At 38.4% G+C, this 27950-nt stretch overlaps 1 protein-coding gene across 1 annotated transcript in view; it reads left to right on the top strand.

Annotated features, from left to right (window-relative positions):
- fbn1 (fibrillin 1) overlaps positions 1 to 27950 on the top strand; it is a 70801-nt gene that overhangs the window by 25420 nt on the left and 17431 nt on the right. The window contains exons 14-45 of the mRNA XM_066701402.1: positions 168 to 290; positions 1477 to 1599; positions 3589 to 3741; positions 4884 to 4937; positions 5094 to 5219; positions 5316 to 5441; positions 5746 to 5865; positions 6051 to 6188; positions 6416 to 6466; positions 6927 to 7052; positions 7401 to 7628; positions 7883 to 8008; positions 8674 to 8802; positions 9616 to 9741; positions 10406 to 10531; positions 10855 to 10977; positions 12295 to 12420; positions 12825 to 12950; positions 19147 to 19269; positions 19444 to 19566; positions 19830 to 19955; positions 20633 to 20755; positions 21528 to 21650; positions 22040 to 22207; positions 22529 to 22597; positions 22994 to 23119; positions 23823 to 23945; positions 24282 to 24440; positions 24525 to 24596; positions 26278 to 26403; positions 26652 to 26774; positions 27578 to 27703. Of these exons, the coding sequence (XP_066557499.1) occupies positions 168 to 290; positions 1477 to 1599; positions 3589 to 3741; positions 4884 to 4937; positions 5094 to 5219; positions 5316 to 5441; positions 5746 to 5865; positions 6051 to 6188; positions 6416 to 6466; positions 6927 to 7052; positions 7401 to 7628; positions 7883 to 8008; positions 8674 to 8802; positions 9616 to 9741; positions 10406 to 10531; positions 10855 to 10977; positions 12295 to 12420; positions 12825 to 12950; positions 19147 to 19269; positions 19444 to 19566; positions 19830 to 19955; positions 20633 to 20755; positions 21528 to 21650; positions 22040 to 22207; positions 22529 to 22597; positions 22994 to 23119; positions 23823 to 23945; positions 24282 to 24440; positions 24525 to 24596; positions 26278 to 26403; positions 26652 to 26774; positions 27578 to 27703 (3960 nt within the window). The remainder of the gene's footprint in view (positions 1 to 167; positions 291 to 1476; positions 1600 to 3588; positions 3742 to 4883; positions 4938 to 5093; positions 5220 to 5315; positions 5442 to 5745; positions 5866 to 6050; positions 6189 to 6415; positions 6467 to 6926; positions 7053 to 7400; positions 7629 to 7882; positions 8009 to 8673; positions 8803 to 9615; positions 9742 to 10405; positions 10532 to 10854; positions 10978 to 12294; positions 12421 to 12824; positions 12951 to 19146; positions 19270 to 19443; positions 19567 to 19829; positions 19956 to 20632; positions 20756 to 21527; positions 21651 to 22039; positions 22208 to 22528; positions 22598 to 22993; positions 23120 to 23822; positions 23946 to 24281; positions 24441 to 24524; positions 24597 to 26277; positions 26404 to 26651; positions 26775 to 27577; positions 27704 to 27950) is intronic.

The following is a 27950-nucleotide window of genomic DNA, read 5'->3' as shown; positions in this document are numbered from 1 at the left end:
AATCCTTTAGGTGAGTGTATAACACTTCTTTTATTGAAAATGTATTCAAGATTGAAGCTTCGCTTGTGGCCTGTTTTGTCAGCCAAACTGTCTCTTGTTTAAATGCTTATTTTATATGAAACTGAACATTTATTATTACTGAAATATGCATAAACATTTGGTTTCAGATCAAGATGAATGCTTGATCAGAAATATGTGCCTTAATGGGATGTGCATAAATGAAGATGGGAGTTTTAAATGCATCTGCAAACCTGGGTTCCTGTTGGATCCTACCGGACGCTTCTGCGTAGGTATGTTCTTTCAAACGTTGTTGTTTTTTTATGATAGGTCTCCTTTGAATAAAGAATATGTTTTACATTTATTCGTATCACATTATCCTGTGTATCTTTACCAATTGTATTGAAACAATCTGCAAAATCTGTCAGTATTCATCAAACGTTAGTTAACAGTAAATTATATACATAGCGTGTAACTATGTTGTAATGTAGCAGACAGTCTCCTGTGAAGTTCTCTTAGTAGTTTTATCGCAGACAATTAATTCATGGTTCATGGTTTAGCCCCTAGAAACAGGCCTCAGTAAAACATTTGTAAATTACAGTCTAGTGATTTCAGTCATAATAGGAAAAAGAAAAACTCGCAATACTTGGAATTTAAACCACCTTCTGTATTTCGCAGAATTTTGAGTGTAGATGCACTTTACGTTTTACTTAAGATATAGCTGATTCGTAATGCCTATTTCATGTTCTTGGTGCCAGTGCACAAAGACATAATTACAGTACTGTTTTGGACTGGGTTTTCTTCAGGACTTGCCAAACAATATACTAGCTGAAAGGCATTTATAGTTAGATATTTCCTTTTAAGGTAGCAGGCTTTGTTAATAAAACAAATGCTATTAGGACATTTGAATAAATAACCCTGCCTTAATGTTTAATTGTTTCCAGTATGTTTAAATTATAGAATTACACAACATTAGTTCTCATTTTAATATATGTAAAATAAAACATTGACTGGTAAACATTTGAAAACAGGAGAATGAAATCATGGAATGTATTAGCCGTTTTATTTCTGGCAAAAAAAAGATATTCTGGAGGAAATAAAACAAGAAAGAAAGGAAAATCCAAGGGGAGCTGGATGCAATGCAGGATGGACCTGGGACGCTGCGTAATCTGGCTCTGTGTGGTTTGGCAGAACATTGTTTAGAAGCAGGATTGTTTTCTATACAGGCTGGGTGACCCTGGGCATATGGATGTTACAGACTATAGCGATAGGACTACTGCATTTATGCTTTGTGATTGTTCATTAGAGGTATGTGTGAGGTAGTCAGGAGTGGGAACTCTTGAAATGGAGTCAGTGGAATGACAGTGATGTCACAAACTTGATGCTGAGAAGGTGAAATCTCTTAAAGCTGGATCTCCTTTTAGTTTTCACTGGCCGCGATCTCTGAGTAACTGTGCTGATCCCTCTTTGTCCTTGAAGACATCGATGAGTGTGAGACTTCGGGGATGTGCATGAATGGGCACTGCGTGAACACTGAGGGCTCCTTCCGTTGTGACTGCCTGCCCGGATTGGCTGTGGGGCTGGATGGGCGTGTCTGTGTTGGTGAGTTCCACTTCTGGAAGGAATGAGTTAGTCGAACACTTGCACATCACTTCAGCAAGACTTTGAATGCAGAACACACATATTGTGATTTGCCAACATCTTGGTGTCGATACGCTTCATGGACAACTTTTACACTCCCTTCCCTGATCTTAGGTCCTGCATGTGTTTTTTCTTCTTCTCTGACACCAGCTTGTTTAACGTGGCTAACTTTCTATACAGTGAGGGAAAAAAGTATTTGATCCCCTACTGATTTTGTACGTTTGCCCACTGACAAAGAAATGATCAGTCTATAATTTTAATGGTAGGTGTATTTTAACAGTGAGAGACAGAATAACAAAAAATCAATCAATCAGCAAGATTTATGGCTCCCAGGTGTCTTCAGGTAATGAGCTGAGATTAGGAGCACTCTCTTAAAGGGAGTGCTCCTAATCTCTGCTCGTTAACTGTATAAAAGACACCTGTCCACAGAAGCAATCAATCAATCAGATTCCAAACTCTCCACCATGGCCAAGACCAAAGAGCTGTCCAAGGATGTCAGGGACAAGATTGTTGACCTACACAAGGCTGGAATGGGCTACAAGACCATCACCAAGCAGCTTGGTGAGAAGGTGACAACAGTTGGTGCGACTATTTGCAAATGGAAGAAACACAAAATAACTGTCGGTCTCCCTCGGTCTGGGGCTCCATGCAAGATCTCACCTCGTGGAGTTTCAATGATCATGAGAACGGTGAGGAATCAGCCCAGAACTACACGGGAGGATCTTGTTAATGATCTCAAGGCAGCTGGGACCATAGTCACCAAGAAAACAATTGGTAACACACTACGCCGTGAAGGACTGAAATCCTGCAGCGCCCGTAAGGTCCCCCTGCTCAAGAAAGCACATGTAGAGGCTCGTCTGAAGTTTCCCAATGAACATCTGAATGATTCAGAGGAGAACTGGGTGAAAGTGTTGTGGTCAGATGAGACCAAAATCGAGCTCTTTGGCATCAACTCAACTCGCCGTGTTTGGAGGAGGAGGAATGACCCCAAGAACATCATCCCCACCGTCAAACATGGAGGTGGAAACATTATGCTTTGGGGGTGTTTTTCTGCTAAGGGGACAGGACAACTGCACCGCATCAAAGGGACGATGGACGGGGCCATGTACCGTCAAATCTTGGGTGAGAACCTCCTTCCCTCAGCCAGGGCATTGAAAATGGGTCGTGGATGGGTATTCCAGCATGACAATGACCCAAAACACACAGCCAAGGCAACAAAGGAGTGGCTCAAGAAGAAGCACATTAAGGTCCTGCAGTGGCCTAGCCAGTCTCCATAACTTAATCCCATAGAAAATCTGTGGAGGGAGCTGAAGGTTCGAGTTGCCAAACGTCAGCCTCGAAACCTTAATGACTTGGAGAGGATCTGCAAAGAGGAGTGGGACAAAATCCCTCCTGAGATGTGTGCAAACCTGGTGGCCAACTACAAGAAACGTCTGACCTCTGTGATTGCCAACAAGGGTTTTGCCACCAAGTACTTAGTCGAAGGGGTCAAATACTTATTTCCCTCATTAACATGCAAATCAATTTATAACTTTTTTGAAATGTGTTTTTCTGGATTGTTTTGTTGTTATTCTGTCTCTCACTGTCACCTACCATTAAAATTATAGACTGATAATTTCTTTGTCAGTGGGCAAACGTACAAAATCAGCAGGGGATCAAATACTTTTTTCCCTCACTGTAATAGATTAATTTAAACAAACTGTTTGTTGATGTTCTCTGGCAGTTTTTCCTCATGATATATTGTGCAAAATGGTGTTGAACTATGTGTCTGGTAATTGCCTTTTAGTGCAGATAGGACAATATTTTATGACAGCAGTTAAAAACATTTTATTTACACACGCAGTGGGTGACTTGTGCTGCCAGAAAATTGTTTCCTTAATTTTTGTTTTCTTCTGGTTATAACAGATATGTCATAAACCTCTTTCCTTTCTTACCCCTGTTTCAATTCAGACACACATATGCGTAGCACATGTTACGGAGGGTACAAAAGAGGACAGTGTATAAAACCTTTCTTTGGAGCCCTTACCAAGTCAGAGTGTTGCTGTGCCAATATTGAGTATGCTTTCGGAGAACCCTGTCAGCCCTGCCCACCATTGAATTCAGGTATGTAATTGACCTAATAGGATAAGAGCAAGCCATTCTTAAACATAAGGTTGCAGTCATGTGATAATCCCTCTACTGGTTTAATGCAGTGGTAATGAACAGATATATAATTTGGCTTCAGAGAAAAGATTGTTTGTTGTCTAATACAGAGAAGAAAACAAATCCTGTGTGTTGAGATCATTATAATATGACTCTGTATAACATTGTTCAAATTTGAAGTACTTAGTCCCAAGTTTTAGGGTAGCTGATGCATGCTTACAGCTGTGATGACCACACGTTGTGAAACAGCCCTAAGGGGAGAAACATGCGGAAGTAGGCTATTACAGTGAGCCTGCAACGTGACAAGACGATTCTTGTTTACTTCCATGAGTTTGAAAGCAAAGGACTGAACAGTTAGTCCTTAGTAAAGTGAATATACCTTGGCAAACTGTTACATGCAATTACCACAAAGAAATAACTGTTTAGCGACAAAGCCTACTTTGACCTTGTAGTAAACTCCCAGCAATATTTTAAAGACAGACTTTCATAAGTTTTGAAAATCCTGACCAACAGTCATTCTGTTAAATATAGCAAAATATAAAAATCAAAACAATTGTATGTCGGAGAACCCTTTAACCTGGTCCTCTTCTAATTAATCTATGTGATATAATATTGAATTGAGTCTCCTAGCCATGGCTGCTATTTCCTGTGTCTCACCCATTTCAATCTCCTTCCATTGTTCTTAATCACTCTTAAGCATATCGCACTATACAATAAGCTTGTTGTTGATTTATTCAACATATGAATGGTGTGAATGAGTCATGCCATTTTATATATTTTTGCAGAAAATGTTGCAGTTACAAGATATTTCCAGTCAATTGTTATTAGTCTTACTTTACAGGAGCTTATTTTTTTATATAATACCCGCTGAATAAGCAAAATAATTCTCTTTGGGGTTTTTCCATCCAGGTGACCAGTATAAATCTTCCTGTCAGCATCCAGCATAAAGAAATGAAAGATGTCTACCCTACATTAAATACAAACATATTTCCCTTTAAGATGCTTGTATTTTGCAAATATTTTTTCAATATTATTTTTCCTTGTAGTTGCTCATTGAGTGTAAGGAACATGTAACCTACTTTCCATGTGTGTTTGTTTTGCAGCTGAATTCTCTGCTCTTTGCAGTAAAGGTGTGGGCACTACTTCTGATGGAAGAGGTATGTACTCATTAATCATAGAGAATTTAGATTATTAATATTAATATAATTCCTGGAAAGAAAATACGACATTTATGAAAATAAATCAATTACATATTCATTAAGATTCAGATTCTTACTCCACTGACGTAAGGAGGTCAATAATTTGTATTGCAGATATAAATGAATGTGCATTGGATCCAGATATCTGTCAAAATGGAATTTGTGAGAACTTGCTTAGAACCTATAAGTGCAACTGCAACGAAGGCTTTGAAGTGGACATCACTGGCAAAAACTGTTATGGTATGTTGTCATTATTTATTTGTCGTACATATACTGTGTGTGCTTTTAATAATTGTTATTAAAACGTGTAGGGATATATATATTTTCTCTTTCTAGACATTGATGAATGTGCCATTAACAGACGCCTATGTGAGAATGGGGAGTGCAGAAACACACCTGGGAGTTTCACCTGCAGCTGTCCGAAGGGATACGTGTTTCTGCCCGAAACCGATGTCTGTAACGGTAATTTCTGTGCTTGTTCTTCAATCAATTAATCAATCAATAATTTAATTTTTAGGGTATCTTATCATAGTGACCACCATCTCCCAGTGGATTCCACAGCTGAATATCACCACAGGGTGCTATTCAAGCACACTAGAATTCTTCACCTTATATATATTAAAATCATTGTCTTTTGGATGTGAGTCTTCGTTGTAACTGAGATTATAAGGAAGACCAGCACCTTTCTTATCATAGTGACATCAGGTTTTTTAAATTTTATGGGCACAAGGTTATTTTGAGAAGAGAATGATATTTCTCCCTGCAGATATCGACGAGTGTTTGTCCAGCCCCTGTGTTAATGGAGACTGTAAGAACAGCCCCGGGTCCTTTTTGTGCGTGTGTCCTACAGGCAGCACTCTGGACACCTCAGGGACTCTGTGTGTTGGTATGTACCATTTTAATTCTGGCCTTGCCAACAAAGAGAAAATGTTGCATTCGGACATCAGGGTGATTCTTCCACTTCTCTCTGGAGATTAGCTTGTCCTTGAAAGTGCTGGTGATTCAGCTGTTTCTGAATACAATATAATGGTTCTCAGAGGAAAGACTATTTAATTTCTCTCTGGGTTATAGAAACGGGGAAAGGAACATGCTGGCTGAAGGCAATTAATGGCCAATGTGAAATAAACATCAACGGGGCAACACTCAAGTCTCACTGCTGTGCAACAATGGGAGCAGCTTGGGGCAGCCCTTGTACCAAATGTGAACCAGGTGAGGCCTTTCCCAGGGATCACAATCCTGTCTGTTGTTTGTTGCATTACAACCTTTGGGATCCTTAACTACTGTGAAACATCTAATTGTCTCCCCTTGTGCTGTTCCTCAACATATCCACAGAGAGTTTAACTGAGTATTTAAACTTGACTGTGGGTAACAGAACAGCTTTCTGGCAAAATGCTTTTCCTCTTTTAAACCTGGAATCTGTCATGCTCTTGTTTCAGATCCTATTTGTTCTAAAGGCTATGCCAGGGTTAGAGGGACAATTTGTGAAGGTAAGACTTTCTATGGACTTGCAAAAGAAACTGTCATCTGCTACTGAGACTCCTATATCCTGTTCTCTGTATCATTGGTAACCAAATGGAAACTTTAATTGCTTTTTCATGTACGTTTGAGGATTGTTTTTAATGTAATCATTCAATTTAAACATTACTCCACTACTAGCTGATGTAAATGTTTAGTGGTCCCCTTGAAAAAATTGGCATCAAGTAGTTAAATAAGATGATTGCTTCTACATATTTGTATCTTACGTGTTTCTCATATGTTTGATGAACTACCATTACAATTTACTTTTTGAGGCTTGAAATATATGTATTGGTTATTCTGTTACTCAAAATGAGAGGAGATAGTGTTGCATAAGAATTATAACTGGCTTCAATAAAATACAAGGATGTCTTTATGTTTTACTAATGATAGATTTTAGGGTTTGTTGTTAATTGTCTTTTCCGGCACTAGATGTGAATGAGTGTGAAGTGTTTCCTGGCGTTTGCATCAACGGAAAGTGTGTAAATACAGTGGGATCTTTTATTTGCCAGTGCCCCACTGGGATGACTGTGGATGCCACTGGTAGAACATGCATTGGTAAGTAGTCCTTCATTAGCGGCTCTCTTCCTGTGCTTCCTGTTCTGAATAACAATAGCCGTGGATGCAGACTTTGTTATGAATTATGATTGTACTTGAGAGTTGTCTCAAAGATTTAACAAGGTTTATTTTCCCTTTGCAACTTGAAGTTACACAAATGGCAGGGTAATGACCAAATACATGCACGGTCATACTGCTAAACTCTCCATGCAAATGATGTTTTGCTCTTATTTTTGGTGACTAATGTTAAACTGAGAGATCACAGTTCTTATTTGACGTATCACTTGAATTATGTTTTGAATCCTTTCCACAAATACATATCTATACACGTATGTATTATTCACACAGATCTGCGTATGGAATCGTGCTATCTGACCCACGAGGATGAGAGGTGCACCGCTCCCATACCTGGGAAACACCGCGTGGACGCCTGCTGCTGCTCCGTTGGCGCTGCCTGGGGCCCGGAGTGTGATGAATGCCCTGAGAAAGGCAGCTCTGAATTCAGCCAACTTTGTCCTCGAGGCCCGGGCTTCTCCCACAGGGGGGACTTTATCAATGGGAGGCCTTTTTTGAAAGGTACTGGAACAGGCCCTGCTGGTGTAGATACTTGCACAGAACTGTGAAATAGACAACACAGTACTACAAAAGTCTGTTTTTGTACCCAGAAGGCCACTGGTGAAGATTGGTTACCATGGTGAATTCATATACATTTAAAGAAAACTAAAAAGTTTTAAGACACAGTATAATTAAACATTGTAACTATAACATGTTTATAACATTGTAACTATAACTTGCGTTAATGTGATGTGCCAATCCTGTTTTCTTTTTAGACATCAACGAGTGCAAAATGATCCACAGTCTGTGCGCCAATGGTAAATGCAGAAACACTATTGGCAGTTTCAGATGCAAGTGTGATAGTGGTTTTGCACTTGACTCAGAGGAAAGGAATTGCACTGGTAAGTCAACATTTATAATTATATGTGTAATTATGCAACGACATGCAAAGGCAATCCTAAATTGTTACCAGTGGTTACAATTTCACAATGAAAACCAGACTTTTGTTGCATCACTAAAAAGAGTTGTTTTATACAGATTTGTTAATCAAAGGTCCTTTGTTTTACACTTTGGGAAAAATTGAAAAGTAGGTTGCATTCATTTGGGATTTTTCAGCATGATGCTAGTCTCCCTTTTCCATCTCTTATTGAACATTGTTCTAGGAATCGAAGTCGAACTGCTCCATCCTTTACATGTCTATTTCATCTGAACCACATTTTTTCGAAATTAAGATGCACAAGTAGGCAGCAAGTATTTAGAATAACCCTATAACCAGAGGATGTTTAAAAGATAAAAGAAACAACCCAGGTACCCAGTTATAATACCATCCTTCCATCAACAGGGTTTCTGTACTTTCCCTTCAGCATCTCAGCTGTTAACCCAATATTGTCCTGACAGACTCTTTGAGTACTGCTGCATTTACAACCAAAAGATCAGCCAGTAGTCTCAGCACATTTTTTTATTTTGCCATTTTCTCCAGTGAATTTTCAGGGGCTAGCCCTGTTTGCCAAATACAAATGAATCTCTCCTTCACCTCTGGGCTTCACTGTGTCTTGTTTCCATACAGATATTGATGAGTGCCGGATATCTCTGGATATCTGTGGTCAGGGAACCTGTGTCAACACACCGGGAGACTTTGAGTGTGAATGCTTTGAAGGCTATGAGAGTGGCTTTATGATGATGAAAAACTGCATGGGTAAGCTCAGGGTATACTGTATACAGGCTGGCTTAAGTTACCATATATGATGTCACATTGTTATTTTAACATCAGTCCTATTGGAATACTGGAACCAATTAAACACAAAATTCAGCTTGTTGGTTTCGGAGCACAAACTGTTCAGATGATAGTGGTTAATTCTGTTTTGTGTGCTGATAAGAAGCAGGCTTTTTAAGACTCTTTAAATAAATAGATTGTTTACACAGTCTGAAGATAGTTACTACAAACTAGCTATTCAAGGGTAATTTACTGACACGAGCCAAGCTTTATTTGTACTGAAAATTATTTATTAAGAATATAATAGTATGTTATATATGCAACGGTTCCTACTGTCATGTTATAATAGCTGCTGTGTTTTTAACATGGCCTTTCTTTTAGGATTGCAGATGAACCGTGTGAAGAATAATTGTTCTTGATCATAATAGGACTTAGCATGGATGGCTGTTAAGGCAATTTCCTATAAAGGACTGTGCAGCATGTTGAATAGGCTTTATGGGAATTACAGCAGCATGCTTAAAATACACTACTGTATTTCCAGCTGCAGTGGAACACTTCTGTTTCTGGTGCCAGCATTCCTTCCCATTAAAGAAACAAGCAATCATTTCTGTGCCCCCCAGGATTTATGTTTGCAATTACTTTATATCTCCTCATCGACCAATGCTTTTTTTCCCTTGCCGGGAGCCTGGCAGAGTTATTTTTTTTTTCCCCATCTATGCATGTAATAACTTCTGATTGCACACCATCAATTACAGCAGACCTAATGCAATGCCCATGTCTGTTTGTTTTGTTCAGACATCGACGAGTGCGAGAGGAATCCATTGCTGTGCCGCGGTGGTGATTGTGTCAACACAGAGGGCAGTTTCCGCTGCCTTTGCCCCCAGGGCCACGAGGTCGCGACTGATGGCTCTGCTTGTTTAGGTGAGCTGACCCTTGGGACAGGGGAGGTTGGGGAGCCCGAAGTAGAAGCCTCCTGTCCCCTCCTCATCTCTCCACTTCTAGCTGGCTGGCTGGCTGGCTGCAATCACTGTAGACTGTAAAAATGTCTGCTGTCTGCTGTGCTGGAGGAGTGGGATTGGGATCCAGATCTGTAGATGGAAACCACTCATTTTCATCCATATAAATTTAAGGCTTTTCCCATACTGTTCCCATATGAAAAATAAATATGCACTAACTCAAATATGCCGCAGATGGATCTGTTAAAGACCCAAGCAGAATATATTTTCTGGCTTTATTATACTGTGTAATCTCTGTGCAGTCTTCCAAACACATAAACATATCCATAATATATTTATAGAATATACTGCTGTAACTGTAACAAATTCACCAAAGAGCATATGTCAGAATATGGTATTGTAACATACCTACGAATAGTTTGAACTACTTATATCCTTTTTGCAGAAACAAGGAGAATATATGTATCATTCGGCATGTGGTCCCCAGTGTTAAGGGGAAAACAGAACCTCACTAAATTATGGTTTTCCCCTTTAACTTTATTGTTCGTATATAGCCAGGCATTAAAATTAAAAACAAATGTAATGCCACCTGTAACTTCTCTTTTTGCTTCTGCTTGATTGCTTTACAGATATTAACGAGTGCGAATTGAGCGATAAGCTGTGCAAGAACGGCCGATGCGTGAACCTGATTGGTCGGTATCAATGCTCCTGTAACACGGGTTATAAATCCACGGAGGACAGGCTATCATGCGTTGGTAAGAGTTTTGTCAAGTTCAGGCATTAATTCTTTATTAGAGATAGGTATACTATTTCAAGCACTGATTAAATGTTAAATTAATCAAAGTAAGACACAGATGTTCTAATGTATACAATGCTTCATGGGCTGCAATACGTATATACCCTGAAAGAGTTTTCATGTAAAGATCTGTTTAATTTACAGTATGTGCTGCTGAATATTATTTTGTTCATAAGGACATTACACAAGAGGTTGTTTCTTTAAGTATAATATCAATGTTATCAATATCAATATTTTACTCTACCTGTACATTCTCTCTCACACTCTTATCATCCCCCTCAGACATTGATGAATGTACCATTGAGAACGGAGAGTGCGAAAATTTCTGTACAAACTCTGAAGGCAGTTATGAATGCAGCTGTAAGACTGGCTTTGCCCTGATGCCGGATCAAAGAAGCTGTACAGGTGAGGCTTTAATGGGTCGTAAAATCCTATTAATCAGATAAAGAACAAATACAAGGCAAAATAAAACTCTGAAAACCAGAAGGACTTGTGCACTGTCTAGATGTTAAATATGGAGTGCATTTTTTCATGTGTGTTTTCTGGACTTTTTGATTAAACATCTGGATCACTTAGATTGTATAAGATTTTCAAGCCAGAAAGGGATTTAAAACAGGACTTACATTAGAATAATATGTGTAGGCCAGTCTTAGCTGAAGTAAGCTGTCTGTTTGGGTGCAGCAATTCTGAGGGAGTGACCCTCAGTATACCTCCCCACACTGCAGCCTGAAGTCCAGGGGCTGAGAACAGCGATCTCAGGGGAGGTGTGGAGCATTAGCACTGCTCGGACACACCCAGGCTGTAAAACAAGGCCTTCAGGAAACTAGGACATGGATCTCGGGAGAGCGTTTCCCTGCTCTGTGAAAAACAGCATTCCTGGCAAAGCCACTCTTGGTAGATAAGGATTGTGTGGCACTTTGCCAGTATGTTGTCCTAGCTTGGGGAATTGAACTGAGGGGACGTGGTGAAACAACCTTGAGGACGATGGAGATGAAGAATAAATAATTTTTGGATGTAAATATGTTTTTCTTTAGTGTTGTTTTTTTAAATACTCAAGTGGATAATTAAAATGTTGGTGAGTGACAAGGTCCCTCAGGCTCGTGTGTGTTTAAAAAATAACATAGCTTTTGTTTGTCCCTGATGGAGATGGCTGATACAGTACAGCCCGACTCGACCTCCACATGCGCGCAACTGTGTATCGAGAAAAAAGCTCCATATCACAGTCACACTTAATAGGTACCAATTCTTAATGTATTTATGTATGACTACCTCCAGAATAACACATTCATACTTTATGGACTTCATCTGACTTCTTCTGTTCTTCTTCTTCTGTTAATCACATTTATAATAAGTTTCGGGTTAGGGATAGGGCGACAGACTAGGTTCGGGGTCAGGGCTTATACACAAGATCAACATCAGAACACAGTGGAAGTGCAGGAGGCATTTGTATGTTTCATAGATTCATAGATCAGTCCATCAGGTATGTCACAATGTTACAAGCATTGTTATGCCATGTAAAACGCCAGTTAATATTAGATACTAACATCCCCTCTAATAAAGGCAATACATAAATCAGTCCATAAATATGTGAGTAGACATTGAGATTTAAGAAGCGATCAGAGAGATTATTTTGACTAGCAAAACAGAAAAGGATCGATGGCTGTGCTGAGTGTTGGCTGGTCAGTCAGTTTCAGCTGTGCTTCCATGCTCTCATTCCTGCAGATATTGATGAGTGTGAAGACAACCCTGACATCTGTGACGGTGGGCAGTGCACGAACATCCCTGGAGAGTACCAGTGCTTGTGCTTTGATGGCTTCATGTCCTCTGAGGATATGAAGACCTGCCTTGGTAACTTAAGCTCTTTTTTTGGTTTTTGGTTATTCTCAAAGCCTAAAAATATTATTGTTTTTGTACAACACATTTATTGATATGGGAAAAAAGGAACAGATTTTTCATGCTGCGCAGCTCAAAATGCCTAGTACAGTAGAACAAGTTAAAGTATTTGCAAAGCAAGAACAAAAGGTCAAGTAGGAATAATTTGAGTGCATTCAGACTATGATGAAGCTATGCATGAAATGTGTGGTATTTTAAAAAGAGGAAAGACAAATTGTATTCTGATGTAATGTGTCCTGTGTTCGGAATTAAACCAGATTCTAAACTGAAGTGTCAAACTGAGAGGTTCCTTCTTTGGGTCGAATAAATAGTGTTTTTATTTTTAGATTCAAAAATATTTTCTATCCTTCCTTTTTAAGATGTTGATGAGTGTGAACTCAATCCAAATATCTGCCTGAGTGGGAACTGTGAGAACACAAAGGGCTCTTTCATCTGCCACTGTGACCTTGGCTATTCGGTGAGGAAGGGAAGCACTGGTTGCACAGGTAAGGGCCTCTGGATGCTCTCTGTTCATTCCATTTCTTAATTGGCCAAATAAACACATTTCCCTACCAAGTAATGTGCAGGGTGAGTGTCAAAGCTTTTTGCTTCAGATTGGAATAATCTACTATATTCTGAAACATACTGTAGTGGTTATAGGGGGGTAAACAAAGTGAGAGACAGAGCAGGCATGGAACAGAAAAGTAAATAAACTAATGCTCTGTAGAAAGACATGATTAAACACAATGCAGAATTTTAAAATCTTTTAACACATCTTGGGTTTGCATGGCGAACTAACTGTTGGACTTGGAGAAAGAAAAACAGATGATTTTCATGATCTGTTTTATAGAGAAAAAGCAGTGGTATATTGCCTAAACAAATAAGGTTTTGAAATATTAGTTCGAATTATGGATAGCGATCTTATTCTTGTAGACTGTTCACTTGGACCAAGTAGCTTTTGTTTCTGTCTTGCACATTTCGACCTGCTCTGATGTTTACTAGTGAGGCTTAAGTAAAACTTAAAGATCTAGTGTTCTAGACCATTAAATTCTCCCTGTGCTGCTGACATGCACAGTATGTGAGAATTTGGTTTTCAGTAAAAGTATGACGTAATCAACCATATTTATAAATTAATGTGAGTCAGACCCTTAAATGACTATCTAAGAAAGTTTTCCCTCAGCTTTGCATGAAAACCATCTGTGTATTTCATATATTAATTTGAAGAATACTTTAATTCCCCTGTCAGCTTTGTAGTGGCTCTTGGTTTTCACTCTTTGATACCTCATAATCTAGTGGCCAGGTTTTATGTGTTCAAGAGTGGCTTGGCAAACACATTTGGCTGTTTTGATTGCTTTTATTGTCTCATTAAAATGATCTGTTATACTAAAAACCTATAATAAGCTCACCGCTTGATGAATGTCTGTAGTTAGTGTGTCAGGTTAGATTACCAATTTATTCTTATCTTACTTTCCCATATTGTTACTGTGGATTGGCTCATTGCAAAATTAAACTACACTGACGCACAGCAAATATAACTTTTAGTGTGATGCAGAGCTTATATTATGAAGAAACATCTGTGTTCCATGATCGATATTCACAAAATACGGAATTTGTGGAATTTGTAGTTGACCTAATAAAGGCCTACATTTGGAATCATTTTTTGGCTTCACTGAATTTCCAAGGCTGTTAACAGTATGTTTCCTTTTTGAGATAACACTGTATATGAAACTGTTTTAGGATTATTTTCTCAGAATGAAGTCACAAAGTTTAGGTAACTGTGGAAAACAATGTGGAAATATAGGCCTTCTTTTAATGCTGTGTTTTTCATACTTAAAGTCCATAACTTTCAGAATTTGTCGGATTCAATGGACATTCATATATAGTTTGGAAGCTTATTTATCAAGGTTGATTTAAATACATTAAGCATTTAAAGCATTATAATTAAATCTTAACCGAACCAAAAGTTCTTGTCAGATGGTAATGTGAGGAGATGAGTGATTTATTTGTTTTGTTCCTTTATTAATCTTTGTAATAAAAGGATGTGTTGAACTTATCGTATGTTCAATGGGACACCAACACGCTACTTGTACTAAAATGATTAGAAAAGAAGGTTATAAGGATCCAAATTAATGTTCCCAAAAAAGTCTCCTATCCTGTTTTGACAAACCAACTTCAGGACGAAGGGAATTCCGAGAGAGTGATGCCGAAAACTAAATGGACATTCTGCCTTAATTAGACTTAATTGGCGATAAGCAGAGAGTCTGCTGCAATAGTATGAGAAGCCAAGTAAATTAGGCCAGCTGTTTCGGGAGCCAGCTGGGTGTGCACGGATTCACACTCGTTTAATCACTCGCCATGCTCGCTCGCTAGCTGCAGCCTTTTCACATCTCGCAGATGTTTTTATGTAGCTTATTGTGTATATGTTTTATATGCTATAGACAGATGGGTATTGTCAGACACTAGACTGACACAAGGAGCAGTGTTTTGTATGATGTCATTTTGGTATGAAAAAAATATGAAAGTCTTGGTGGTTTTGTAATTGAGGCCATGACCTGTTCGAGGGGAAAACCTTCTAATACATTAAAAAAACACAACCAAAGACAACCTTTCAGGCTCATAATGTATGTGAAAGCCATTCTTTAAGTAACAGGTTACACAACCTCTTTCATGGAAGCATGGATGGGAAAATGCATGTTTCATGAGAACTGCCAAAGTGATCTCTTCTGGGTTTTATTAAGATTCAGTCTGCATTACTCAGCTCCCTTGTCATCACCGATTGTTTCCAGTTTTATAAATAAACAAATCATTCCAAATCATGAAACGGTTTTGAGAATCCCCCCTTCCCACCCTCCCCTAAACCCTCTGTCCCCCCCTTCCCTTCCCTTCACCGCATCTCTGTACACATTCCTATCCCACACAGATGTTTAATATTTTCCTTGTTTTTTAAAACTACATTGCTGGGGACCAGAGAGGAAAGTACACTTTGTTCAAGTAGTCGATGCTGTAATATAGTCACTCAAATGTTCTGAATTCTGATTTCTAGGGAATTATTTATTAAAATAAGAAGCAAAATTAAATAATCAAGGTGATTTTTTTTTAAAGCAGAGAAGAATCACTCCATATTTTAAAAATATCTCCAGTACATGATTTAAATATATATCTACAGAGAGACAATGTCGTTAGGCGGGAAAATATATTGAACATAGTTTTACAACTTTGACTGGAGAGAAGAATTACAATCGTATGTAGCATTGGAGTCAAAAGCTTTGAAACTGTGGATTTCCATGTGGTCTAACTCGCAACATAATTTAAGACTAACTGGTTTGAACTTCCATTTGCCACAAACTGGCAACTGTGAACTTTCAAACCACTGAACCTTGCTTACAGTGGCTGTTGCAATGATCATCTTCGCTGTTGTTTTTCCCCTCTCTGTGGCACATTTGTCTTGGAAAGAAACAACCAGTTTTACAGTTGCCTGGAGGGTTGCTCACTCTTTATTACACTATGGAATATTAACAAGTCATTCAAGCTGCTATTGCATTGCCTCATATTTAACATCATGGGCTAGTAAAACAGGAGGATGGTTGTCTTTGAATCACACATGTTATATATTATGTATAGCTTGTTTTGTGTATTTGTTTCTCTGTGTTTTTTTTCTTCTATTTGTTTTTCTTAGCCCTTTAAGTGCTCATGCACCTTCCAAGTCACACTGCAGTTGCTCTTGCTCATGTTCTCAGGGCCAGCCTGTAGTGTTCACAGTGTCAATAGAGAGGGCGCTCTGCTCACTGAGGCCTAGTAATGCAGCAGCATATATCAGTAGGAGGTATACAGTCACACACACACACTTATGTTTGTATGTGTGCTTATAATGTAGTGCTTGTATGTATATAAGCGTGCAGTTTTATCTTGTCATGGGGAATTAAAAAAGTACATTAAACCCTTTGACTTGGTTTGAATATTATTTTAATTTCTTGAGGGTATTTAACATGGACCTATCTGAGAACCCTCAGATCATGATCATAATATTGAAGTATTGAAGCAACTGAAATGAAGTATATTAAGTTACATTGATGTATTTTGGCCACATTCCATTAGTCCTTCCCTCAGATCCTCTTGTGCATCATGAAGAAAGTGATGCATTCTGATATTTCTGAGATTATTTGCTTTAAATTTTAAGTTGCCACAACTTCGCCATTCAAAACAGATGGTGTTGAACCGTTGACCTGTCTCATATCTATATATTTTTTAGCAGGGATTTTACAGAGATGAAATTGTTATTGTTTTGAAAATGGGAATGGACAGTATAAGAGAGGATCAAACAATGTTTGAATGTTCAAAACATCTTTTTGGAGAGCGGTTGTTTTTGGTGATATGAATAACGAAGTCTCACTGAAACCCTTCTTAAAACTTAAATTGATCCAGCTGCTGTTTTTGCCTGTGGGGGATTATTTCCCTCTTTATTTTACATTGCTAAACACATAAAGATAGGGTGGGAATACGTTTGTGTAACAGAAGTGTTTACAAGTTTAGGAGTGGCTCTATGTAGGTCTACATTAAATCATTCACATAGAGACCTCTTTGTAGTTAACATGGGAAACCTACAGTAAGCAATAGCAATGTTTTTAATCATTCAGTGCTCTGTATGTCTTAAGTCATACTTTTTCATTCTGTCCTGTTGGATATATTCTCCTTATGCGATGTGTTATCCTGTTTTAACAATCTCCATTTGTTGATAGCCAGACCAAAAAAGTGTGTGACCAGAACACAGATCTTGCATGCAACGACATTTGCTTGCTGTTTATTGGTGGTTTGGAAAATTCTTGGCATCAGACACTTGTTTTCATGTTTTTTGTTTGGCTTCAAAGGTTAGTAGGAAGTATGTAATCATTCGAATATCTTCAAGGCATCCTGTAATCAGACACAGCACACAATTCTTTAAGCCCTCATATTAAATAAATTATCATTGTATCATGAAGAATATGAAAAGAAAAGTGTTTCTTAATAATAAAAAAAATCATAATTACTAGCAAAAACATAATTTGCTAGTAATCTTTCAATTGCTTGGTCATCTGTTGTTTATTTTTATAGTTATATAATTTTACATTTCTATTATGAACTATATGGAGTAAACTGGAGCATGTAACGAAAACTGACCATTGACAGGTAGTTTACATAAAGAAACCTATTCTTGGTGTGGTAGAATTTATGACTTCCTCCTATTCTATACAGAGTGCCCATTTGTTTAGGCCTTTAGCTTGGCCATGTGCCCATTGTTTCTTTTTAACCAATTATTTTATTCTTCCGTGCTGTTAACATGATTTTCTGGGTGAAAAGACAAACAAACACTCAAATTTAACTATTGGCATACATTTTTGTGTACATTGTGGTTAAAATGACTTATCGGGTTGACTATGAAAGTAAGACATTTGTCTTGTTGAGGGAAGTCTGTTTTGATAAAGCAAACAAAACACTTAAATATGTGAGAGTTCCTTAGTCATGTTTTTAATTAAGTTCACAGTAGCAGAACATGTTTCCAGTTTAGTTTATGGGAATGCTAACAATTAAAAAATGAAAGGATTCCTTTTTAAAGGAAGGAAAAACAAGATACCAGCTTTGTTTTTCCAGCCTTCTGCCTATATGACTGAACCTCATGACTCTGAAGCTTTGCGAGCATTGTGCAATATGTTCAGCAACAGTAGCAGCAGTCAGCTAACAACTATGGAGGTATATACTACTCTTAGACACACTTCACTGGACCCTGAATATTCTGTGCTGTTGAGATATTTTATCTTGCCTTATGCCTTTCACATGATTTACAAAGGAGTCATTGTTCTGAAAAAGGACATACTTGAAAAATATATTCATGCTTCCAAAATAAATTCCAAGAATGTTTAAAGATTCCAAGAGGGAGGTTTTTTAGGATCACCTTTTATGTTCTGATCAGGTGACAAATGGGATAAAAACAAACATACAAACCATTTTACATGTGTCCACTGTATCTTACCTTTCACAGATGTATCCAACCCCTTTCTTAAATCTAGAAAATACACGGATCACAAAAAACTGCCTTAGTTTCGAGTACATTTGTTGCATACTTAGGGGATTAGATTAGGTCTAATAAATAGCCCCACGGTTAGAGTGCTTGATATCTTGCCCAGAGAAATATAACAGCTTGAAATTAGTTCATTGCTTTGGCATTTTTTTATTATTATTTTACAAGTCAGACCAATCCTCCCCCCCCAACCTTTGTCAAAGTTAGTGGCGTGGCAACAGTACCTGCTGAGCTGATGAGCAATAGAAAGAGGATGAAAGCCTTGGCCCTTCAAAACAGCTGTGACTTGAAGGCATTTGAAATATGCGTTTAAACTCATCAGATATCCATTTATGTGTGTCTCTGTGTTTCTTTAACTTCTTGAACTGCACCAAGCCTCCATTTAATACATGAATTATCGACTGCTTTTATTTCTTTCACATATGATGTTCTGTTATATTCGCTGGGAAATTATGCTGATAAAAAAAAAAAAAAATCTAAATGCCCGCTTTCAAATCAAAATGCTAAATGGGGGGGGGTGAAGTAAAGTTGGGGGTAAAAATTAAAACTTTGACACTATAGTATGACTGGATGCTTATTTGTATTTCTCCAATCAAATGTGTGCTTACAATTCACTTACAATTTGTGTTTCCCTAAATACTCTCTTACAGATATAAACGAATGTGAGATTGGGGCTCATAACTGTGACAGGCATGCTACCTGTACCAACACTGCTGGTAGCTTTAAGTGTAGCTGTGGTCCGGGATGGATTGGTAATGGGGTCAAATGTACAGGTAAGTAACTATTGCTGTGATTCATTTTGATTAAATGTGGAACTATGTAGATCTAGGATCATTTTAGAGATTTGTACAGAAGAGTACAAAATAAAAGGGTTTTGTGTCTCGACCACGAGACCTTTTCCATTTACTCACAATCTGATGTAACTGGAAGGTTCTTCTGTCATGCAGATTTGGATGAATGCTCTAATGGCACTCACATGTGCAGCAACAATGCCGAGTGCAGGAACACGATGGGCTCCTACCGCTGCCTCTGCAAGAAGGGCTTCACTGGAGACGGTTTCTTCTGTACAGGTGACTGCAATTGGCCCCATGCCCTGGGATGATGTTGTAAGAGTGGAGTTAAACAGTAGCATGTCAACAGATGGCATTGTTAAACTGCTTTCTGTGAGATATAGCGTGTCATTGAAAACACACATGCAGTTCATGGATTGAAGGCTTAATAATGAATATATTTATTTTTACCCACTTAAAATCTCTTCAAATATATATCTATATTTATATATATATCACAGCTAAAAGTAAGGTTTAATGACTGTAATTTCGTACCTGTACAGACAGCGACGAATGTGCCGAGAATGTAAACCTGTGTGAGAATGGACACTGCCTGAATGTTCCCGGGGGATATCGGTGCGAGTGTGACATGGGCTTCATACCCACCGTGGATGGAAAGGCCTGTGAAGGTAAATTACCATGAGCAATGAGGGTGGGAAACAGACAACACCCTGCATCATTCAACCCAAAATCAACATGCTGCACTCATCAAAGCACAGTTACATACACATATCACATTTGGACAAAACTGTTAAGTCTGTAAGAGTTTGAGCAGAGGGCTGTCCCCACACTGGGGCCTGATGTGCTAATAAACAGGCAGCAACCTCACATAGCAGGGTGGAGGAGACCACTTGCATCCTGACCTTTCTGTTACTCACACCCCCTTGTTGATGAACGTTGATTTTAAAGTCAGAGTTCTGTCATATTATGATGCTGGTGAGCACCTTACATGGATGTGCATCAATACAGTGGTAAATGAAAGCTCATGAAGACATCGAGAGAAACTTAAAATGCAGCTAGCTGTGAAGAGGAGGATAGGGGAATGCAAATATATTCACATGAACACATTCACACACAACACCCAACATATTTATATTATTTCCCACATATACATTTTCTCTCGTTTCTGGTTTTAGCGTGACGTTTTGACATATTTTCACATATTTTGCAGTAACCTGATTCATATTCATACCACAAGAACATCACATATTATCACAATAATAATTTGTTTTTTTATATATCATTGTCACTTTTTTATTGCTTTATCTTGCTTGACATAAAAGTAGCACTCATTTTCCTTTCACAGATATCGATGAGTGTTCATTCCCCGATATATGTGTCCACGGGAGGTGCCGAAATATTCCTGGCCTCTTCAGGTGTGAATGCCATACCGGATATGAACTTGACCGCAGTGGAGGCAACTGCACAGGTAAAAGATATAAAATATTTTATATATATATATATATATATATATATATATATATATATATATATATATATATATAAAATTCCAATTGTCTTCTTTAGGGGGAATTAACCAATTATATTTAATCGGGTTTGGTTATGTAGATTGGTCTCAGTATCATAACTTTATCTTGAGGTTTAATAACGCGTGACTTAGTTCACACTGGAAAGAATTTGTTATTTGTATACAGAGTTTGGCACGGTGGCTACAGAGGACCCTGTGGTTTGAAGCAACACACTTGTCCTTGTGTTGTGTAACCATAACAACAAAGCACACCTGCACTTGCTCTGGGAGTGTTCTCCTAAAGATGCCGTAAATCCAACAACAGGACAACGTGGCTGTTGGGATTCATTCAGGCTATGCCTTAATGAGTGTGATAAAGGTCTGTTGTCTTTAAGAGTGCAGCAGCCTTACTCCTGACTGAAATGAATGACCTCCCCTCGCATTACAAGTCCCCGACTGGAAAGTGTTACCTCAGCATGGTTATTCTGCCTGCACGCCCAGCCCCAACTCCCACCCCAACAGCACTCTCATAAGGAATTAGTCAGCTGCTCCCATCAGTGATGACAGTCCCTAAAATATGCCACCAAGACCTGCCACTGCCTGCAGTCTTCCCAGCTCACTTACAGATGTATAACAGTGTATTATTGTTTTCTTAAGTGTGTCATTAAAAGTTACACATTAACCCTCACATCTTTGCCTCTTCCACAATATATCACACATCCTTCTTTTCCAGATATCAACGAGTGCGCTGATCCAACGACTTGCATCAGTGGAATTTGTGTTAACACTCCTGGCAGCCACATCTGCAACTGTCCTCCAGACTTCGAGCTCAACCCAACCCGAGTTGGCTGCGTCGGTTAGTCTTTTCAGTACATCTCTGTCCAGTCTTCTGCATGACATAGAAAGTTTCAGCAAATTGTATTTTAAATGGAATTTAAATTGAATTGAAGGTAATGAATCAAATTATTTTTAAGCACATAAACCATGGCAACAGATCTCTCTGTTTGTAAATTATGCCTTTATATCTATCTTTATACACTGTCGTTTTCTCTTGACTTTGTAACGTCATTTCCATGACATTTCCAATGTGCGGGGTTGTACTAAGAAATCAGATCTAGTGCCCAGCTTATACATTTTATATCAAAATAGGAACATTCTATAATACACAGCTCAGTGTATTGAGAGTAAGGCAGTGAAGCTCGGTTCATAGTGAGCTGATTTTATAGTGTTTCATGACTGTTCTAGATACACGCTCCGGTAACTGCTACCTGGATGTGCGTTCCCGTGGTGATGCGTCAGAGAGCCTGGACTGCTCCAGTGAGATCGGAGTGGGCGTGTCCAAAGCCTCCTGCTGCTGCTCCCTGGGACGAGCCTGGGGCAACCCCTGTGAAGCCTGCCCCCCGGTCAACTCCTGTGAGTCCCCGGCGCATTTGCAAGTCTAAGGAATGCGCTTAGTCTTTGTTTAGTCTGGCCTTGTTTTGGTTTGTTTACAATTGAGATATTTATTGAATTATTTTTTTGGAATGAGATTTGGGTTTGTACTAACTGTTGTATTTCGCTGTGTTTGAGAGTGCTGATGCTGACTGGCCTTAGTGGAAACCAAATTCCACTACAGTTTACAAGGTGCAACTGTTGTCACCTTCCATAAATACTTTCTAAGTTTCACATACATGTGTATTTTGTTTACTGTAAAGTTAACTGTATTTTCATGTGAAAATTGTGTTTCTCTTGTAGCTGATTATAAGACTCTGTGTCCCGGCGGAGAAGGCTTTCGACCTAATCCCATCACAGTTATTCTGGAAGGTGAGCTTGGATATTTCAGAGACACATAAACATTTAGTTGATCTATTAGGTGGGATGATTTGCAAGGAAAGGATAAAATATTTCAAATGTTCTGTTTAGTACATGAACCTTAAATGATTTTATATAAATTGCATATGTAAATGTTATTATGAAAAGGCCAGCCTGCTTTACAATACTTTTAATTTTCTCTATTAGTTTTTTTACTTTACTCATTTGTTTTATATAAACTTCTGGCCCTAATTACAATAAAAACCTCAATATAAACTTCAGAAGCCACAATGGTGCTTCCACAGAGTCAGCATTTTTACCATTAAGTATTATTGCAAATGACATGTTTCTGGAGCTAAATTATTGACTTACCAATGTCTTGCGTCTTTCTTTCATTACTTCTGGCAGATATCAATGAATGTCAGGAACTACCAGGACTTTGCCAAGGAGGAAATTGTATTAACACATTTGGGAGCTTCCAGTGTGAATGTCCGAAGGGTTTTGAACTAAATGAAGACACAAGGGTCTGTGAGGGTAGGGAAAGGACTTAAACATCTGGATTATTTACTGAATAGCTGGGTATTAAAGGGCTTTTTTATTATAATTTTTTATGGTGCTGAACAAGGAAATTGGGAACATGTTTAAAGCTTGTATTTTGAGCAAAAGAAAAACTTGCACTCTTGACTTGTAGTTTTTGTGCTGACATGCACAGCCTTTTGCTGTATACTTGAGCCAAATAAATCAGAAAGACTGAGCCATGTTCTTTTTATCTCCTGCGAGGACAGCCCCAAACCCTTTAATTTGGTCAGGAGTACTCCTCAGGGGAAAGCTCTTGCATTGAGACTGAGTTAAATACACATGTGTCTCCTGCAGCCAGGAAACATACATCAACAGTGTAATCAAGGTACAAAGGATGACAGGACAGTGGAGTTGAATATGTTTTTGGATAAACACTTTGGATGAAATCATGACATTTTGTGTTTCACAAAATGGAAAAATAATAAGAATAAATGCTGTATGTTCAATATATGTATGACTCACTTTGGTGGTGTGTGAATGTGAAGTATTTTTAGGGATAGGCGAAAGTAGTAATGGTCTTACTGCTGCAATTTTCTTCATAATTTTCTTTTTAGAGTCTCCCCTGAAATTCAAATGAACCACAAACAGAAACATTTGAACCACTCCTTGTGTTTTGACATATTGCTCTGATTGTTTTTTTTTGTTTGTTTTTTTTCAGATGTGAATGAATGTGAGAGACCTGGAATCTGTGGTCCTGGACAGTGTTATAACACTATAGGAAATTATACTTGCATTTGCCCTCCAGACTACATGCAGGTGAACGGTGGAAACAACTGCATGGGTATGTGAAACGTGTCTATGAGGCACTGTGTATTTGTATAATAGGAGCAGGTGCATTATGGATCAGGCCAATGTGTCTATGTGATTCTTCTTACATATCAAAGAACATTTAATGGGCCAAATTATTTCTCAAGTATTGTCTTAGTGCTTTGCCTATTGGATTTTGTATGAACATGGCATAACAGATATGGTTATAACTGGCTCAGATTCTGCCTTCAGTCTAGAATTATTGAATAAGGGAACTATATGTTTCTTTTAATTTTCAGTAGATTTAACATGTTTGGAATTACAGAGTGAGTGTCACAGGTTTTGCTCTGTGGTCTTTTTGGAAAAACAGATATGAGGAGGAGTCTGTGCTACAGGAATTATTACTCTGATAATGGCTCTTGTGATGGGGAGCTGCCTTTCAACATGACAAAGAAGATGTGTTGCTGCTCGTACAATATTGGAAGGGCCTGGAACAAACCATGTGAACAGTGTCCCATACCAAGCACCAGTAAGTATCAACACCGCACTGAAAACACATGCATTCCAGTTATTTATTACCATATAAATCATCTTGTGGTTTCTTCATTCCTAGACGAGTTTGCCATCCTGTGTGGCAGTGAGAGACCAGGATACATCATTGATATTTACACTGGACAGCCTATTGGTGAGACATCCATATCCTGAGTTCCAAGTGTTTGAAATCTATATTAATGCAAACAAAGAATTCAGTGGTAATACATTAAAATATAATTTCCATGTATTAAATAATATATAGAGCCTGATACAACCAAGGTAGATATATATAAAATTATCAGTAACATCTCAATAGAACATATATTATTTGTATTAGTTCATGCAGTTTTAGTTCATGAGAAACTGGTTTTCCAGTAGTTTAAGGGCTACATTTTTGTTAAGTTGCTTTAAAGCTTGGTCTGATTACAGGGATATTGCGTTTCATTCTGTAGCTTGTGTTTGTAGATATATTATATATAGAGAGAGACATATATATATACACTCACCTAAAGGATTATTAGGAACACCTGTTCAATTTCTCATTAATGCAATTATCTAACCAACCAATCACATGGCAGTTGCTTCAATGCATTTAGGGCTGTGGTCCTGGTCAAGACAATCTCCTGAACTCCAAACTGAATGTCTGAATGGGAAAGAAAGGTGATTTAAGCAATTTTGAGCGTGGCATGGTAGTTGGTGCCAGACGGGCCGGTCTGAGTATTTCACAATCTGCTCAGTTACTGGGATTTTCACGCACAACCATTTCTAGGGTTTACAAAGAATGGTGTGAAAAGGGAAAAACATCCAGTATGCGGCAGTCCTGTGGGCGAAAATGCCTCGTTGATGCTAGAGGTCAGAGGAGAATGGGCCGACTGATTCAAGCTGATAGAAGAGCAACTTTGACTGAAATAACCACTCGTTACAACCGAGGTATGCAGCAAAGCATTTGTGAAGCCACAACACATACAACCTTGAGGCGGATGGGCTACAACAGCAGAAGACCCCACCGGGTACCACTCATCTCCACTACAAATAGGAAAAAGAGGCTATAATTTGCACAAGCTCACCAAAATTGGACAGTTGAAGACTGGAAAAATGTTGCCTGGTCTGATGAGTCTCGATTTCTGTTGAGACATTCAGATGGTAGAGTCAGAATTTGGCGTAAACAGAATGAGAACATGGATCCATCATGCCTTGTTACCACTGTGCAGGCTGGTGGTGGTGGTGTAATGGTGTGGGGGATGTTTTCTTGGCACACTTTAGGCCCCTTAGTGCCAATTGGGCATCGTTTAAATGCCACGGCCTACCTGAGCATTGTTTCTGACCATGTCCATCCCTTTATGACCACCATGTACCCATCCTCTGATGGCTACTTCCAGCAGGATAATGCACCATGTCACAAAGGTCGAATCATTTCAAATTGGTTTCTTGAACATGGCAATGAGTTCACTGTACTAAACTGGCCCCCACAGTCACCAGATCTCAACCCAATAGAGCATCTTTGGGATGTGGTGGAACGGGAGCTTCGTGCCCTGGATGTGCATCCCACAAATCTCCATCAACTGCAAGATACTATCCTATCAATATGGGCCAACATTTCTAAAGAATGCTTTCAGCACCTTGTTGAATCAATGCCACGTAGAATTAAGGCAGTTCTGAAGGCGAAAGGGGGTCAAACACAGTATTAGTATGGTGTTCCTAATAATCTTTTAGGTGAGTGTGTGTATATATATATATATATATATATATAGTAAAACAATACGTTGCTTATGAGTCTGTTTTTCCTGCACTGTGTTAAAAGCCTGAGCTCATGTGTCTATGTTGTCTGACAGACATTGATGAGTGTAGAGATATCCCAGGTTTGTGCGAGAACGGTGTGTGCATCAACATGATCGGCAGCTTCAGGTGCGAGTGCCCCATGGGCTTTGTGTACAACGACAAACTGCTCATCTGTGAAGGTAAGAATGAAGAGTGCTCTCTCCCTGCTTCTCTGTCTGTACCACTGCATCCACATCCTTCATCTGAAACAATGTGATCTGTCTGTTCATTTAGTTAAACTAATATTTTTAAACAATACTTAAAATTTAAGTGGTTTCAATAATTGCACAGAATACCTTTAATCATCTGATATGGATCTTGCCTTTAATTCTTTGATTGGACATGTACCTTTTATTTATTCATTTATTTGTTTTGTTTGTTTATGCAGACATCGATGAATGCCAGAATGGACCAGTTTGTCAACAAAACGCTGACTGTGTGAACCTGCCAGGGGGTTATCGCTGTGAATGCAGACCAGGCTACCGGTCCACTCCTACAGGGCAGTGTCTCGGTAGGTTCTCACCTAAACAGGAATCCTTGTTGGTGATCTTTCATATTGTATTTATTTCTTTATTTTCCGTTTTGTTCTACATTCAGTATCTCTAGGCTAAATTGCATTTGTAACCTCTGGGCAATGGTCAGTGAAATGATGCCGACTGAATTTGAATGCAAATGGAAAGTAAAGTGAAATGTTTGTGAAGAGAAATAAATTACAAATGGGAAAGAGGCCAAAAAAATAAACAACACTGAACAGAAAATGTTCCGTTAGCTTTTCTTTATAGTTCTGTGTGAAATCAGAAGGAAAAGGAGGGAAAATGTTTTAAACCTACAAGCACATTGCATTGTCTCAGATAAACACTTCAATGAGTAACCAATGGGTTTCCAAGCCTTTTGTTTCAGTCCCCTTACAAAAACAACACCGCATTTTCACAGGAAAAGCTCAGCAACAGCCTGTAAAGAGGACTAAATGGTTTCAGTGTAATACGAGGCTTGTTTAGTTCCTGTTATTCTTCCTTCTTTTATATGCAATGAAAATGCAATCAGGAATGGAGCCAATATAGGTACCAAATCCTGTTAAATACACAAGCCAATGAAGCTTGAAAACCAAACTTTAAAATAATTGTTTCTTCAAGTATCCCAGCTGGAATGCAGCCAAAGGTTGTTCAGGACTATTAGGAATAACATTAAAAGATACATACATTATGGATTTGGTTAAGTATTGATGTATATATTAATTTGGCATAAGAATAAAATAAGATGAAAGGTCTGTATTTTCTTTTTTGTATGCATTTATTTTATTTTTTCTGCCTTTAGATCGCAATGAATGTTTTGAAAATCCCACTATATGTAGCCATGGGCAGTGTATTGACACAGTTGGAAGCTATCACTGCATCTGCCACAATGGATTTAAAGCAACTCCAGATTCATCCATGTGCATTGGTAGGTAATTGAGCTCTGAAGACCTTGTTGAAATCCTCATTAACACGATGTTTGAGTTTTTAAATATAAATGACGGCATGACCAGTTGGAGCAATTGCACAATATATGAAAGAAAGAAAGACAGAAAGAAAGAAAGAAAATAAAAAGTATATAAATATAAAAAGCAAATTAAATATACACAATTGATTCCCCTTTCTGATGAGATTATTGGACTGAAGTACTATGACTATTGTAAAACACACCAGAT

The sequence above is a fragment of the Amia ocellicauda genome, chromosome 4 (genome assembly GCF_036373705.1).
Source record: "Amia ocellicauda isolate fAmiCal2 chromosome 4, fAmiCal2.hap1, whole genome shotgun sequence".
NCBI classification, from domain to species: domain Eukaryota; kingdom Metazoa; phylum Chordata; class Actinopteri; order Amiiformes; family Amiidae; genus Amia; species Amia ocellicauda.
Note: the sequence above shows the minus strand (reverse complement) of the source record. Positions and strands in the feature narration are given on the sequence as shown.